This window comes from Apium graveolens, chromosome 8, assembly GCF_009905375.1.
Source record: "Apium graveolens cultivar Ventura chromosome 8, ASM990537v1, whole genome shotgun sequence".
In the NCBI taxonomy this organism is placed as follows: domain Eukaryota; kingdom Viridiplantae; phylum Streptophyta; class Magnoliopsida; order Apiales; family Apiaceae; genus Apium; species Apium graveolens.
In genome coordinates this window covers 223091011-223106555 of record NC_133654.1, presented here as the reverse complement: position 1 = coordinate 223106555, position 15545 = coordinate 223091011, and the positions used below count along the sequence as shown (strand labels likewise).

Genomic DNA, 15545 nt, shown 5'->3' with positions numbered 1-15545 from the left:
TTCTTCAAGATTATAGTTGTCTCTTATAATTGTGGCCTTCAAATCCCAACTTTCAGGAAGAGCTAACAGGAATTTAAGGTTTGAATCTTCAAGATCATACTCCTTATCAACTAGTGACAAATCATTCAAGAGTTTGACAAATCTGTCATATAAATCAGTCAATGACTCATTAGGCTTTGAGTCAAAGTGTTCATACTCTTGAGTGAGTATAGTCTTCCTGTTCTTCTTAATCGAATCAGTTCCCTGGCACCTTGTCTCCAAGGCATCCCATATCTCATTTGCAGTCTTGCAGTTAATTACCCTATTTGACATTACATTATCAATGGCACTATGCAGCAAGTGTCGTACCTTAGCATCCTTAGCAATTGATGCGATATCTTCAGCAGTGTAATCACTCTTCTCCTTTGGTACATATGTTGCTGCTTCACCTGCAACTGCAACTGCGACTTTGGTTGGCTTATGAGGTCCTTCATTGATTCTGTCAAGATATTCTGGATATGTAGCTTCCAGAAACATAGTCATCCTCACCTTTCATATGGGATATTCAGATGGTTTCAGTATGGGAACTCTAATAGCCTCATATCGACTATGGATTTGAGTCTTTGGAGGTTCTTTAGTTTTGGTGGGCTTGGTTGGAGTTTCTGCTTCAGACATGATTATTTTTGGATCTTAAATTGTTTGTGTGTTAACAGATAGGATCTGATACCACTTGTTAGGTCACACACACTGTAGAAGGGGGGTTGAATACAATGTATAACACAATCAAATCGAATTCAAAGAACACAAGTAACAGAAAATAAATTTTATTAAACTCTGTTACAATGTAGAACTGTCCTCTCTCAATGATGAACAAATATCACGAGAGCTGCTAGGGTTACAATGAATATTATTCTCGATAATGATAACATATATAGTATAAACCCTATGTCTGTGTTTATATACTACACAGTTACAAGATAATCGCTAATTGATATGGAATATAATTCTGCTTCCTAAAATATATCAACCAGTTATCTTTTCTTCCAAGTATTCTATTCTTCATAAAATTCCTTCTTCATGCATATCTCTTCTTGCGTTTGTCTTGATCTTCTTTCCTTTCTATCAACCACCTTCCTTATCTGAAAGTCTTCTTTAAGTCTTGATATTATCTCCTGATAAATATCTCCTGAACCTTAAGTACTGATAACTTAAGTTATGTCTTCAGTATAAGTGCTGATATCCAGTTAAGTACTGATTTGTCCTGTTTAAGTAAGATCTGAAACCTAAACACAAATCATATTAGACATGACATTATCAAATATATCTAACAAAGGACTACTGCAACGACAAATATCCTTAAATTTATATTGTGTCGCGAATGTAAAGTTTAGAGTGCACTATTACCATTGAAAATACTTTAAATTTATATGCACTCTTACCATATTGAAATTTATATGCACTCTTACCATTAAATTTATATGCACTCTTACCATATTGAAATATATTTTTATATAAATATTTAATATTTTATTAATATTTTATATATTTATTAGAATCGAATTCGAGCATAACCTATCATAATTCGAGTTTTTGTCAATATTTGGCGAAATTGATTCAAGTTTTCGAGCCGAACTTGAGGCTACCAGACTATTTACGACCCGAGTTTCATGCTTGATTTAAGATTCGGTTGAAACCGAGCCCGTGCTCGAGCCCGAACATTTTTAATCAAGTTCAAGTCTAAAAGTTTTCGACTCGGCTCGACTTGATTATACCCTTAGTTGTTGTAAAGTTATTATTTTGAAGTGAGTTAATTACCTAAGTCTTGATAATTATTAAACTATTATTAAATGGTAATATATTATCAATAAGTTAATATGCTAACATAATATCAACAAGTTATTTATTTAATATTTGTAAATTTTTTATAAATAAAAAATCATTAAAATCAGGTTGTTGTACATGGGTATAGAGTTAGTATATTATACGGAGCTAATTACTCAAGTTTAAGAATAATTTTATTATATATCAATATTAGATTATATAGGTTTAGCCGTCCAAAGCTAATTTCATGTTTTCCCTACAAAATTTGAACCCATAGAACTTTTTACGACCTGAATTTCGAGTTTGAAATTTAAGGTTTGGTTGAACTCTTTTATTCAAAAAAAAAAGTTCGGTTGAACTCGAGTTCGTGCTCGAACCCGAACATTTTCGAGCTTGACAGTTTTCGACTCGACTCGGATTGATTATACCCTTAGTTGTTACACGAGTATAAAGTTAGTATCTCGATGTGAGTTAATTATCCGAGTTTCGATAATTAATAAATTATTATTATATGGTAAGATATTATCAGCAAGTTAATATGATAATATATTATCAACAAGAAATTATTTATTTAATCTATAAATTAAAAAAAATTATAATCTCATTGTTGCACATGAGTATAAAGTTATTATATTATAATCAGCTAATTATCCAAGTCTTAAAATAATTTTATTCTATATAAATATTGAATTATATAGGTTTAGTTATCCAAAATAAAGAAATAAGTATGTTACTCAATACTTAATTTTATAAAAATATAATCAAAGGAGCTTCTACCTCAATTAGTTGAAGTCATGTATTTGTTATAAGTAAAAAGTTAGCATATTGAAATGACTTATTTAATCAAGTCTCAAATCAATATGTTTTATATAAATATTAAAATAAATATAAAATTTAATATAAGGAAAGACACTTCATGTAAATAAATAAGTTTTAACTCAATACTTAATATTATAAAAATTTAACCAAATGTGTCTCTAGCTCAAGTGGTTGATGTGTTTAATTTGCAACACTTCGTGTAAATAAATAAATTATAACTCAATACTTAATGTTATAAAAATTTTACCAAATGTGTCTCTAGCTCAAGTGGTTGATGTGTTTAATTTGCAAATATTTGGCATATGTTCGATTCTCATCAATAACAACTATTTTTGATATTTATTAAAATACATGGGCAAAAGAGTAATTTCGAATAAAATGTTTCCCCAAAAACACCTCGTGTAAATAAATAAGTTCTAACTCAATACTTAATGTTATAAAAATTTAACCAAATATTTCTCTAGCTCAAGTGGTTGATGTGTTTAATTTGCAAATAGTTGAAATATGTTCAATTCCCATCAACAAAACTATTTTTGATATTTATTAAAATACATGGGTAAAAGAGTAATTTCGAATAAAATGTTTCTCCAAGTTCTAACTCAATACTTAATGTTATAAAAATTTAACCAAATGTGTCTCTAGCTCAATTCGATTCCCATCAATAAAACTATTTTTGATATTTATTTAATTATATGGGCAAAAGAGTAATTTCGAATAAAATATTTCCCCTGATGTTGCAATATTATAAGTAAATAAGTTCGATTTCCATCAACAAAACTATTTTTGATATTTATTAAATTACATGAACAAAAGAGTAATTTCAAATAAAATGTTTCCCCTAAAATCTGATCTGCAGTTTAATAAAATAATAGATTACATACAGTAAGTGGGAAGGGCCCACCCAACAAAAAAACCGAGGGGGTGAAATGAAAACAAACGATAGGTGGAAAGGGCAGCATAAATGAAAGTACTAGTGCAACACAACCGAGATCTAAAGTTGGCCAAATTGAAGTTGTTCAGTCATTTCAATTTCAACACCCATACACGTACTCACCTGATTCCACCACAATTTCAACCATCTATACGCACAACTATCTGTATCTACACCTCTCCCCATCTCGATTCTCATTTTACAACCTGTGAGTAATTCTAGTTTATACGGTGGATCAAATTAGCAGGCTGGGGATAATTAAAAGCTAGGGTTTGTAATTGCTCGATCAGGTTAGGGTTGTGAAGATGATATCGAATCATCTTCAGAACGGGATGGAGAGTGCCAAGCTCATGTGGTCTCGCTTGCCTAACTCTGAAGATGCTGATTTTGAAGGCCTTGGTCCTATTAGTGATGGAGGAGGAAGGAGTGTCGAGAGTCTCGATTACGAAGTTATTGAAAATTATGCTTATAGAGAAGAACAGGTCTCTCTCTCTCTCTCTCTCTCTCTCTCCCTCCCTCCCTCCCTCCCTCTCTCCCTCTCTCCCCCTCTCTCTCGCTCTCTCCCTCCCTCCCTCTCTCCCTCTCTCACACACACTTTTTGTTGTCTCAAGTATTTAAAGTGCTGCAGTTTTACTATTTTCCTTTTATTTTTATGGTTGTGATTCGCAGTTTTATGATCTTCATTTCATTTATGGTTGTGATTCGCAGGCACAAAGAGGGAAGCTGTATGTCGGGTTTTATGTCGGTGTCAAATGGTTATTTGCCTTGCTTATTGGCATAGGTAATACAGAATTAACTTCCTCCTGCCTTAACATTAGTTTCTGTCATTGAAATATGTTATGTGATTGGACTGATTTCTGTTGTTCAATAACTTTGTTGTTATTCACTTTCTTAGTAAATAATATGACCTTTACTTGTCCGAGGAATATATTGGAGTTGTGTTTATTTGTTTAGACTTGATTACTTGGGGTATGGTTTGTGTTTTTTAGTGCAATTTATTATTTAATGAAAAGACTTATTACTTGGTGTTTTTATTGAATTTTATTCTTTTGTTAGATGTTAAGTACCGAATTTACTATCAGTAGGAGCACCTTTGTTACCACTTATATTTGTCAAGAAGTTCACTGCCGGACATTTGAGAAAAGGGTTCAGTTCACTACTGTTTCGATTACCATTTTATTCATTTGGCTAGGGTCACGAAAGCGTTTAGAATTGCTGATATAGTTGTAATGGAATGTAACAACTCAGGTAATCAACTAGATAGACCAGCGCACCCGAGATCACCATGGCATCTTTTGGTAAATATATTATGTTGGTAAACTTGTTAGTATAATTCAACATGGGCATATTTTGATGTCAAATGTGGTGTGAAATAAAGCTTGGCTTAGTGTGCAAAATCCAAATAGGTTGTCCTGCAGATACTTATATGTTGGTGAAGCATGTTAATGCAGAATTCATAGCATCTGGTTTAGAGCAAAGTACTCTAAGGACATGAAGTCGAAACAGAGTGGTTCTGGTAGCTCAGCTAACTTTAGAGCATAGAAAAATCCTCGTGCCAGTGGTTTAAATCCACTTGTAAGCAGGGGGCGCAGTTAAAGGCCGGGAGGTAGTCGGATTCAAAAATTGGAATGAAATAGTAAGCCAAAAATGCAAGTCCACCTGCCTATACATACGGCTTTTGACGTCGCTCAGACTTTTCTAGGCAGAATAGAAAGTGGTTACCTGCTTGGGTTTGTTAATATGTCCCTGTGCCCAAGATAATGAGTGCCTTCAATTTCAGTGTTTATATCGGCTTGATCTATATGCTCTGGGGTGGTGAGACAAGGTGTAGCTCATTCTGATCAGCCATCTGTTTTCGGTACAGAGAGCTGTAGATCTGAATCATGTCACCTTGATGTGAAATCCTATATGAATATAATAAAATCCTTATAAAATACCACCAGATTGTAATGGATTATTGACATCCTAATTGTATACCCCTGGATTTTAAAACTTGGGAGAATCCTTCAAAATGAAGAATAAGTACCCCCCCCCCCCGGAAATCACGTAATATTTGTACCCTATAAATCCTTAGTTTGAAGGATATTGCATTAGTAATGAACTGGGGGAGGGTGATGGAATCAACACGACTTCTGTCACTAAGGTTTGGCATTTTTTTGGATGGCTTGTAAATTTGGACATAGTAAATTTGAGAATTGAACTCTGGGCCTCTCCTAGCACTAAGAGTACCCATGTCACCGTGGGAGAGTACTTTTATTGTAATTTTACATAGTGTGATGATAACCAGCCTTTAGCTTCTTAAACTCCACTTGATAATATCCTGGTCAAACAATTGAATGGACTTTTTTGATGGTTTACTAGTAATTAAGCCTATATCTTAGTTCTTAGAATCTTATATACATGAAACAGACATGCTTTGTTGAACTTACCGAGTCTTTTTTTTGTATTCCCTCTGTCCTGTTCACTTCAACCAAATTCCCTATATTACGTGTCCCAAAAAGTTTGTCCACATTTAATAACAAAGGTAATGAAGCTTTAAAAATTCTAACAAATATGGTATCATTTTAGTGTAGATATAGAAAATAATATATGTTCATAGTGCATTGCTAAAAAAGTGTTTCTTTGATTGATGGGAAAAATTAATGGGCCACAGAGAGTATTTAGTTTTCAAGTTTAATTTTTGATGCTGATTATTGTGAACATGTCTTCTTTATATGAGTGCACACAAGATTAGAGCCAACAATCTGCTGTTTGTCAAGTTCTTGTGGCTAATTCTTGTTGCGAGTCTATGATACGTTGCATTACATGATAGATGATAGATATATTTGTGTTTAAGTCTTATAGTGGGGCCATATATCTGACTTATTTTCTCTTTTCTCCTTTTCTCACAGGCACTGGTTTAGCTGCTGTATTTATCAATATATCTGTCGAAAATTTTGCTGGATGGAAATATTCATTAACGTTTTCAATAATACAGAAGTCATATATCGCTGGTTTTATTGTTTATGTATTGATCAACTTGGCATTAGTCTATTCATCTGTGTATATAATTACGCAATTTGCACCAGCAGCTGCAGGGTCTGGTATTCCTGAACTCAAGGGTTATCTGAATGGTAATATTTATTTTTGATCAACTTTTTTGTATTTAACTTCTATAATTTTGACCTCTAGAACAATTTTCTATAACTTGAGAGTAATACATTTGAATTTTCAGGAATTGACACTCACGGGATCCTTCTTTTCAGAACCTTGATTGGGAAGGTCTGTTGGTTTTTCTTGGTTAAAATTTTAAGCTCTATGCGATGTAACGTTTTCTGAGTAGCTTTCATTGTGCTATTTCTAGATATTCGGAAGTATTGGTTCAGTTGGAGGTGGTCTCGCCCTTGGTAAAGAAGGACCTCTTGTTCATACTGGTGCGTGTATTGCATCTTTGCTCGGACAGGTAAAATTATAATTTTGAAGGCATAAATTTTTGAAAATAAACAATATAGATTTTTTGCCCCTAATCCAACACAATGGGGATCTATCTTATGTAAAATTACTTATCCTTATCCTGTACTTTACAATACGATGTGTACATTTCTCACGATAATGTATGCGGGTAAAAGCCTTAAATCTGTACGGTAAGTTAGCTAATACTGACCGCTGTGCAGCATAACTTTAAGAGGTTATGTCTATGTATTTTTGAAGTTTATAATTCATACATCAAATGTCTTGTGCCCGACATTTTGGTTTGTCAAACGAAGTTAATTACAGCTGCAAGTTACACTTGGGACGGTGTTGTGCTAGTTGTTTATTTTGTATATGTTATTTTCTGTAGACATTTTAATCATGTCAAGTAAATACATGTGTGATATTGGATTTCATTTTCCAAGTTACTTCATGCTGCTCAATTCTGGAGAAAGGGGTAAATTGTTCACGGATATTAGTAATTGGATGTTGAAGTTATGCTCTGATTTTTTTGGTCGATTTAATTTACCTTTTTTTATTTGTTATGAATCTTGAACTTATTTCCTATCAGTTCAATCAGCCAAAAACTAAAATCAGTTTACTTTTTAATTAAATCCATGTTCAATAATCTCTACTCAGTTTTTAAATGTGAACAATATTCTGAGCTTCCATCAATTGTTTTGTTCTTGCTCTTGACTTCTTTCTTCTCGTTATTACTTATCTTAAGGGTGGATCCACAAAATACCATCTAAGTTCAAGGTGGTTGCAAGTTTTTAAAAGCGACCGGGATCGGCGTGATCTTGTGAGTAAATCTAGCCTTTCCATATTTCACGTGTTTTACATGAATGAAATTTGTTTGTGTATTAAATGCTTGTGTTGAAGTGTGATTTAGTGCAGTTCGTTTTCAGTCTTAATCTTGTTAAACTAGTTATGATGTGTGTTTAGACAACTTTTTCTTTATTTTATTTCCATTGATAAATTAAATTTTTTAAATTGCAGTGATGCTTCCATTATGTTCAAATTATATCTTGAATTAAAATGTTCCCATCTGTTGCTAGTGTTAAAATTTTGAAATCTCTCTCTCTCTCTCTCTCTCTCTCTCTCTCTCTCCCCCCCCTCTCTCTCCCTCTCTCTCCCTCCCTTCCTCCCTCCCTCCCCCACAATTTTTTTGTATTGTACACATTAATATATTGATCTTATTTTTTGAAAAGGTAACCTGTGGATGTGCAGCTGGTGTAGCTGCTGCTTTCAGGGCTCCCGTGGGTGGTGTGTTGTTTGCGTTGGAAGAAGTTACATCTTGGTAATGCTTCCAGCGTTTGCATTAGTCTGCAATTCTATGGTGAATTCCTAGCAAGTAGTATATGCATGTATATGTCTATTCATGCTTGTGTCCCATCTACATGGTGACTTCATTAAGTGCATAACTGCATGTAGATGGTTTCTGCGCAGATATTATTTTAGTCTGCACCATTTATCATTACATGCATTCATTTAAGTGTTGATACTAAAGCCGGTAACCCTAGTGATACTCCCTAACACGGAGAATTATCTAGTATATCACCACATGACCACATCGTTGTCTTTTTCAAATTGAAGGTGGAGGAGTCAACTTATGTGGCGTGTCTTTTTCACTTCTGCTATCGTTGCTATTGTGGTTCGGACAGCAATGGGATGGTGTAAGAGTGGGAAGTGTGGACATTTTGGCTCTGGAGGCTTCATAATATGGGATGTCTCAGAGTTAGAATCTTAACTTCATCTCCTGTTCCTGCATAATATCAAGATTAGGCATTTACTTGCTTTCTAACTAATATTTCCTTTATAGTGGTCAAGAGGACTACTCGTTTGTGGAGTTGCTGCCAATGGCAGTTATTGGTGTTATTGGTGGTTTGCTGGGTATGTGAGCATTCAAAGGAATTTATTATTTTGGGTAGAATAACAGATTGTTGAAATAACCTTTGAATCTAATCTACAGTTTTTAATTATTTTTGTAGGAGCATTGTTTAATCAGCTTACACTTTATTTAACTCATTGGCGCCGAAATTACCTACACAAGAGAGGAAGCAGAGTCAAGGTAAGATTCAGATGTAGAATTTGAAGAATGCATACCTGCGATGGCTTTATGTCCTCGTGTAATGATAGTAGTATGTCATATTGACGTTAAATTCTCTTTCTCAATATTTCAGATGATTGAAGTATGTCTTATCTCTGTCATAACATCCGCCATTTCATTTGGATTACCACTTTTTAGAAAGTGCACTCCATGCCCTGAAGCAGACATCAATTCTGGTATTGAGTGCCCTCGTCCACCAGGAATGTATGGCAATTATGTAAATGTAAGTGATCATACAAGTCTTTCTTTTCGTTACATTCCACTTGTACAGTCATTCTGATTTTATTTGCTTTATACATTCAACATTCTCATTTTGCAATTGCACTCTCAGCCTGCACAACTTATTGTACTCTTAGCCTGCATATATTATTGTATAGTACATTATTAAATGAAAAGAAAAAGAAAAAGTAACATGTTAAAATAACAAATTAATTGGACTAAATTTTCAATTAACCCAGGCATAGTTGTTAAGACGTCGCTTAGGCGTCGTCTAGGCGACTAAGCGGTAAAAAATGGGTAGGCGTCCCGACCCGTCTTCATTTTCAGTGGGTAGGCGGCGCATAGGGGCGCCTAGGTGGCTAAATGACGTCTAAATCCATCCAAATCCCCCCAAGTCCGTTTTATTTTAACATGGGCTAGCCCGGCCTATCTTTGACCAAGTCCAATCCAGTATCCTTCTATATGGGCCAGACCATATTCAAGTTATAAACACTACTAACTATATACGGCCATCACACTTAAACCCTAATTAACCAACAAGACAGAGACAAGCATCTCCTTATCTTTCTTCTTATCTGTTAGATACATACATACATATATATATACATACACGCATATGTATATGTATTATATGTATGCACAAACTACAAACATATAACATATATCATTGGCTATAACATTTATGTATGTACTTTGATATGGAATTATAGTATTTACTCTTTGGTAGTGTATGTAATGGCTAAATGTATATTATTAAAACATATAAAAGCAACGTCTATATTAAATATACCCAATTATATAATATATAGTGAAACGTATAATCCGCCTAATGACCGTCTAGGCGGGTTAGGGCGCCTAACCGTCTAGGCGGTACAGGGTCGTCTTGCCTCGTCTTTACGTCTTTACAAGTATGAACTCAGGTGTTGGGGGAGCATGTGCAAAAGGCAAAAGAATTTGTAGGGGAGACATTGTAGCTTTGTTACACTTTACAAATCTAGGGCTAAAATAATTATTTTAAGCTTCTGTGTTTGGGGGGGGGGGTTAATGCCCTTCCATCCCCTCCTAACTCGATCTTTTACTGTAGCTATAGATGCAATTAAGGCATCTCATATGTATAGTGGCGTGGAAAAATATAGCATACATGACTTAGGAAAAAGTTAATACAGCTCTGAGGAGTTTTATGATTCATTTCCTTTATTATATCGATCTCTGAATCATTATCATTTGCTTCATATAGCGCACACACACTGACTTTGCAAGCTATGTTACCCGGACTAGGGTATGGGTGTCGGACACGGGTTCTTATCCAAGTGTCGGACTCGGCAATATTCTGAAAAATTTACATGTTTTTGGCCTAAAATAAGTGTCCAAGTGTCCATACCCATGTCCGAGTGTTGAGTATCCGGCACGGGTACTCGAAGCAAAATGAAGAGTCTGGGTAACTAAGTTTGCAAGGAAATGAATTTACCAATGCTAATAAAGCTTCCTTGCAATTATTTTTCAATTAATATAGTTATTTCCTATTTATTCTAAACAGGATGGAGTCTATTTGTTTTATGCCTTGTTCCTTGTGCAAGTTCATAGTAGTACGAGTCCTTTATCCCCTATTCTGAAGTTTTTTTTTCTGTTTGCAGTTCTACTGTAGCAATGACAAGGAATACAATGATCTGGCAACCATATTCTTCAATACCCAGGTTGAGATAACCTATAGCCTTATGTGCACTTTATCACCAATGTTCCCATCTAACCTAGGTTTTCTGATTGCAGGATGACGCCATTCGAAACTTGTTTAGTGCGAAAACTATTCACGAGTTCAGTGCCCAAAGCTTGCTGACCTTTTTGGTACTACCTTGTTTTACTCAAATACAATTTTTTTATTAAGTGATATTCCTCATATACTACAAATTTTTAGTGATAATATGTTTGACAGATTGTTCATATTTTGGAATCACATGGATCAGTAATACTTTTAGCATATGTGCTAAACATGAAAAATAATTTAGGTCTATTAGTTTTAATAAATGAATCTTGTTAAGTGTGAACACACTTTACTCACAAAGTTGCTTACTGGGAGATGCTAATTTTGGAAACTTGAGCCTCTAAGCATAATTTAATTGAGTGTGTAAGCATGTTTCTCGCTAATTTTTGACATGGAAAGTTTGCCTTTTTCGTGTTTTTACTTTTAAATAGCTTAAATTTACTTCAGGGGCTCAGCAGCCGCTTTACTAGTACACACTGGCACTATTTTTATCACGAAAGGAATTTTACTGCAACAGCATGACAGTATTACATTGTTACATTGTTCTGACATCAATGTTGAAATATCCAAGGCTTTTTGTTGGTTTGCTTCTGGAATTAACAAGCAGACAGTCTAGTGTTCTGGACCACAATTAGGATAATTGATTAATTGTACAATACAAGTTATCCTCTCAAATCTCTTTTCTAATTGTGTAATGTGGCATTACTACATTTACTATCTGTCCAGGATTTTTTTGAGATTCTCATTTGTCCTCAGGTTATGTTTTATACCTTAGCAGTGGTGACTTTTGGTACTGCTGTTCCAGCTGGTCAATTTGTCCCTGGTATAATGATTGGGTCAACCTATGGGCGTCTTGTAGGCAAGTTTGTGGTTAGCTTTTACAAGAAGCTGAACATCGAAGAAGGAACGTGAGTGGTGATTCTCTTTTGCTGAACTTGCATGTATATATTTATTTATAATGGTGATAACTGTTGTTATAATTATACTCAACTATAGATAGAGGAAAATGCAAAAATTAAAAAGAATGCCTCGGTAGAGATGTTAATATTTTGTGAATGAGTAATTGGTCTAGTAATGTTGAATCTGTTAATGACAGAAATCATAGAGCTGAAAATACGAGTCTGTTCTCTTAAGTAGTCCCTTACTGAAGTTATGTTATATGATTCTCGTGACATTGGTGTTATAACTTAGTGGGCATGAGTAGTTGTATGCTAGTGGCTGGTGTTGTCATTAGAAAAATAATAGGAGTACATGTTTTGAAGAAAATTTGTATAGTGGTGGAAGTTTCATAGCTTTTGCTGAAGGGTTATAAAACTAGTTGTATCAAGGAAATACTTTTACAAAATTAAAAAACAAAAATAATGATCTCGGAAAAATGTGAGTGGAATGCTTCCTGCATCAGTTGAGAATAGAACATATGCGAGGAATAATCGAGAGTCGTGCAAATTCATTTTATCTCATCTTTAGGAAGTGTATTTAGCAATAAACACTAGTAATTGTATTGAGAAATATCCCACCATTATCTAAATGTGTTGCTATTCTTAAATCCTAATCGGAAGCTGTTGATTTGATTTCGGCGAATGTAGAAATTAATGTGATAATTTAATATTAGACTAGATTATAATTTTTTTAAAGTTTGTGCAACACAAAGCAATAATCGGATTATGTTCTATCTTCTTAAAAGAAATTGTTACAATATTTTCTGTGCTGTCTTTTGGTTTATCTGAACAAATTTATAGTTCTTACAAGTTTGCGCAACCCAAAACAGTCGTAGATTCGTCTTTTTTCTATGAATAGGGTTGGTAAAAAAAATATTCTTGTCATCTTTTTCTGCCAGTGTGAAGTATTGATTATCCAAATGGGATACTGTAGGTATGCTCTTCTTGGAGCTGCCTCTTTTCTTGGAGGTTCAATGCGAATGACCGTTTCCCTTTGTGTCATTATGGTTGAGATTACAAACAATTTGAAGCTCTTGCCTCTTATCATGCTTGTCCTTCTTATATCAAAGGTATTCCTTCATACATCATATATTACACCTAACTACACATTGACCTGTACTTAGTCTAGCTTCAACAGGCTGTTGGAGATGCTTTCAATGAAGGGTTGTACGAAGAACAAGCTCGATTGAGGGGAATCCCATTACTTGAATCCAGACCTAAGTATCAAATGCGGCAAATGACGGCGAAAGAAGCTTGTGGGAACCAGAAGGTTTGATATACGCTGTGGCCCAAACTTAAAAAACTAAATATTGTATAAATAACCAATACCTAGACACACAAAATGATTCTTGTTCATTTTTTCGGCCAGCTTATGTCTCATTGCTCAAAAATTAATTAGATGTGAGTTCCAGTTTGTGTATTAAGTTCATGTACTAAGAAGTTAAGAAATATCAAGCCAGTTACTTCTGCTTTGTTGAAATAGTGCATATGCAATTACATTTACATCCAGAGATTTGGATGAATCAGGAGTACCTGTTATTTCCTTATGCCTCACAGTTTACTTGCTTTTGACCTCCGATAGGTTGTCTACTTCCCGCGTGTTGTAAAGGTTGCAGATGTTGTATCTATATTGAGGAGTAATAGCCATAATGGTTACCCTGTAAGTTGATCTTTAGATGCTCTAGTTTCGTACAGTGTTTAGTTTTTATAAATGCTTCAGGTTGTTTCTTTTGGTGATATATAGGTTATAGATCACACAAGAAGTGGAGAAACGCTTGTCATTGGACTTATACTCAGGAGGTATTAGATATTGATTTGTTTTAATTCCTGTTGCCTTTTTGTTTCTAAGTACTGAAGACAAATTTTTGTCTGGGTAGAATTCATTTGAAATGTGTAACAACTTGGTAATTTGGCTTTCTTGTAGTCATTTGTTGGTACTTCTGCAGTCAAAAGCTGATTTCCAGCACAGTCCATTGCCCTCTGCTTTGAGAGGTCGTTCTTTGCCTATCAGGTAGGCCAGAGACAATTTCAACTTCTCTAAAAGTATTAGCATACATTGACATCTTCTCTGAACTTGCAGACACAGGATTTCCGAATTTGTGAAACCTGTTTCCAGTAAAGGAATATCAATAAATGATATTCATTTAAGTCACGATGATATGGAAATGTACATAGATCTTGCTCCTTTTGTTAACCCATCCCCTTATATAGTGCCAGATGACATGTCTTTAACAAAGGTAAGAACTCCACACCAGTGAATCATTTAAATAATTGTATGCATATGTAGAGAACAACCAGCTTACAAATATGCATGCTTAATTGTTCAGGTTTATAATCTCTTCCGCCAACTTGGTCTGAGGCATATATTTGTTGTTCCTCGTGCTTCTCGCGTTATTGGTGTGATCACCAGAAAGGATTTACTGATTGAGGTATTTTTGCTGGACAACCACCTTATTCTACATTATTATATTCCAAGATACCTTGTGAACATTTAAGAACCAAGTATATTGCAGGGTGATGAGGATTTGTCTGCAGTTGAGCTACAATCGGCCAGTGTAAGGTCTCTATCATTCTTTATTGTAATACATATTTAATCAGCTTCTGTGTCAATGGATTGGATGATCATGCTAGTTCTATTCAGCTGTGTCCTCAATAAATTTTTGACAAAACATACTTTTTTGGTATTTAATGTGAAGTAAATCATTTCAGTGTATAATACCAACTTTATCCTTCCAAATCATATCATACGAGGAAAAATAAAATGCTGCAATTGAATTTGTAAAAGTGTATTCAACTGACTTGTTTACCACCATGCGTTGTAGTTTTTTTACAAGTAAACTGCATACTTCTCCGATTCAGTTTTAACACTCTGCGCATTTTTGTTTTTTCAGGGCTCAACGTGACAAGAGATTATCTATAAGAAATGCAGATGTTGAGCCTCCACTACTTGATGGTCTGCTGGGATGATATGTATCAAATTCTGCTAACCAATCTTTAATAAACCATCTGCATCTATTCTTTTGTCACAGTGAGTTATGATTCTTTATTTAGTCTAGGATATAGGAATAGTGTATAGAGAGAGCATTCCTTGTAAAATCCCTTGACCATTAGGGCTTCACTAGCCACACACATATACTATCTCTTGCAAGCTGACAATTAGCAAGCAAATCAATTTAAGGCTTCAAGTCAAGATAGTTGTTGAGAAAAGGAAACATGTAAAACATATGTTCGTTTGTATACAGTACTGTTCTATATGAAATCAGTTTTGTGTTTCACAATCTGAAGGCGATATGAGTGTTGGGTGGTTTGAAGCGACTTTTGAAGTCTGGTTGTACTTTTTGAAAATTTGTAGTTGTGGAAAGTTTTTAACATGATTTTTTTTTCAGATCCTTAATGTATAATCTTGTTATAAATTTAAGGGTTAAATGCACTTTGCAGGCTCATATTTTGTTTCAAAAATAAATGTGTATTAAGAGTATTAAAAACTTAGTTTGCATCCCTTTTTTTAAACATGCCAAT

The 15545-nt window shown here is 34.4% G+C and overlaps 1 protein-coding gene across 2 annotated transcripts; it reads left to right on the top strand.

Moving 5' to 3' along the window:
• The first annotated feature begins 3560 nt into the window (after nt 1-3560).
• On the top strand, nt 3561-15310 carry LOC141677255 (chloride channel protein CLC-d). 2 transcript variants are annotated; one of them, XM_074483100.1, is made up of 23 exons: nt 3561-4032; nt 4259-4331; nt 6442-6663; nt 6765-6811; nt 6894-6992; nt 7728-7802; nt 8212-8300; nt 8597-8737; nt 8823-8893; nt 8992-9071; nt 9184-9333; nt 10964-11023; nt 11097-11171; nt 11845-11996; nt 12961-13096; nt 13165-13296; nt 13609-13686; nt 13771-13826; nt 13951-14037; nt 14107-14263; nt 14354-14455; nt 14540-14581; nt 14918-15310. In XM_074483100.1, the coding sequence occupies exons 1-23, from the start codon at nt 3856-3858 to the stop codon at nt 14927-14929; spliced, it is 2313 nt and encodes a 770-aa protein (XP_074339201.1). In that variant the 5' UTR covers nt 3561-3855; the 3' UTR covers nt 14930-15310. The 2 variants fall into 2 exon arrangements, with proteins under 2 accessions (XP_074339201.1, XP_074339200.1); XM_074483099.1 differs by having other exon boundaries at nt 3562-4032; nt 14540-14586.
• Nucleotides 15311-15545: the final 235 nt, after the last annotated feature.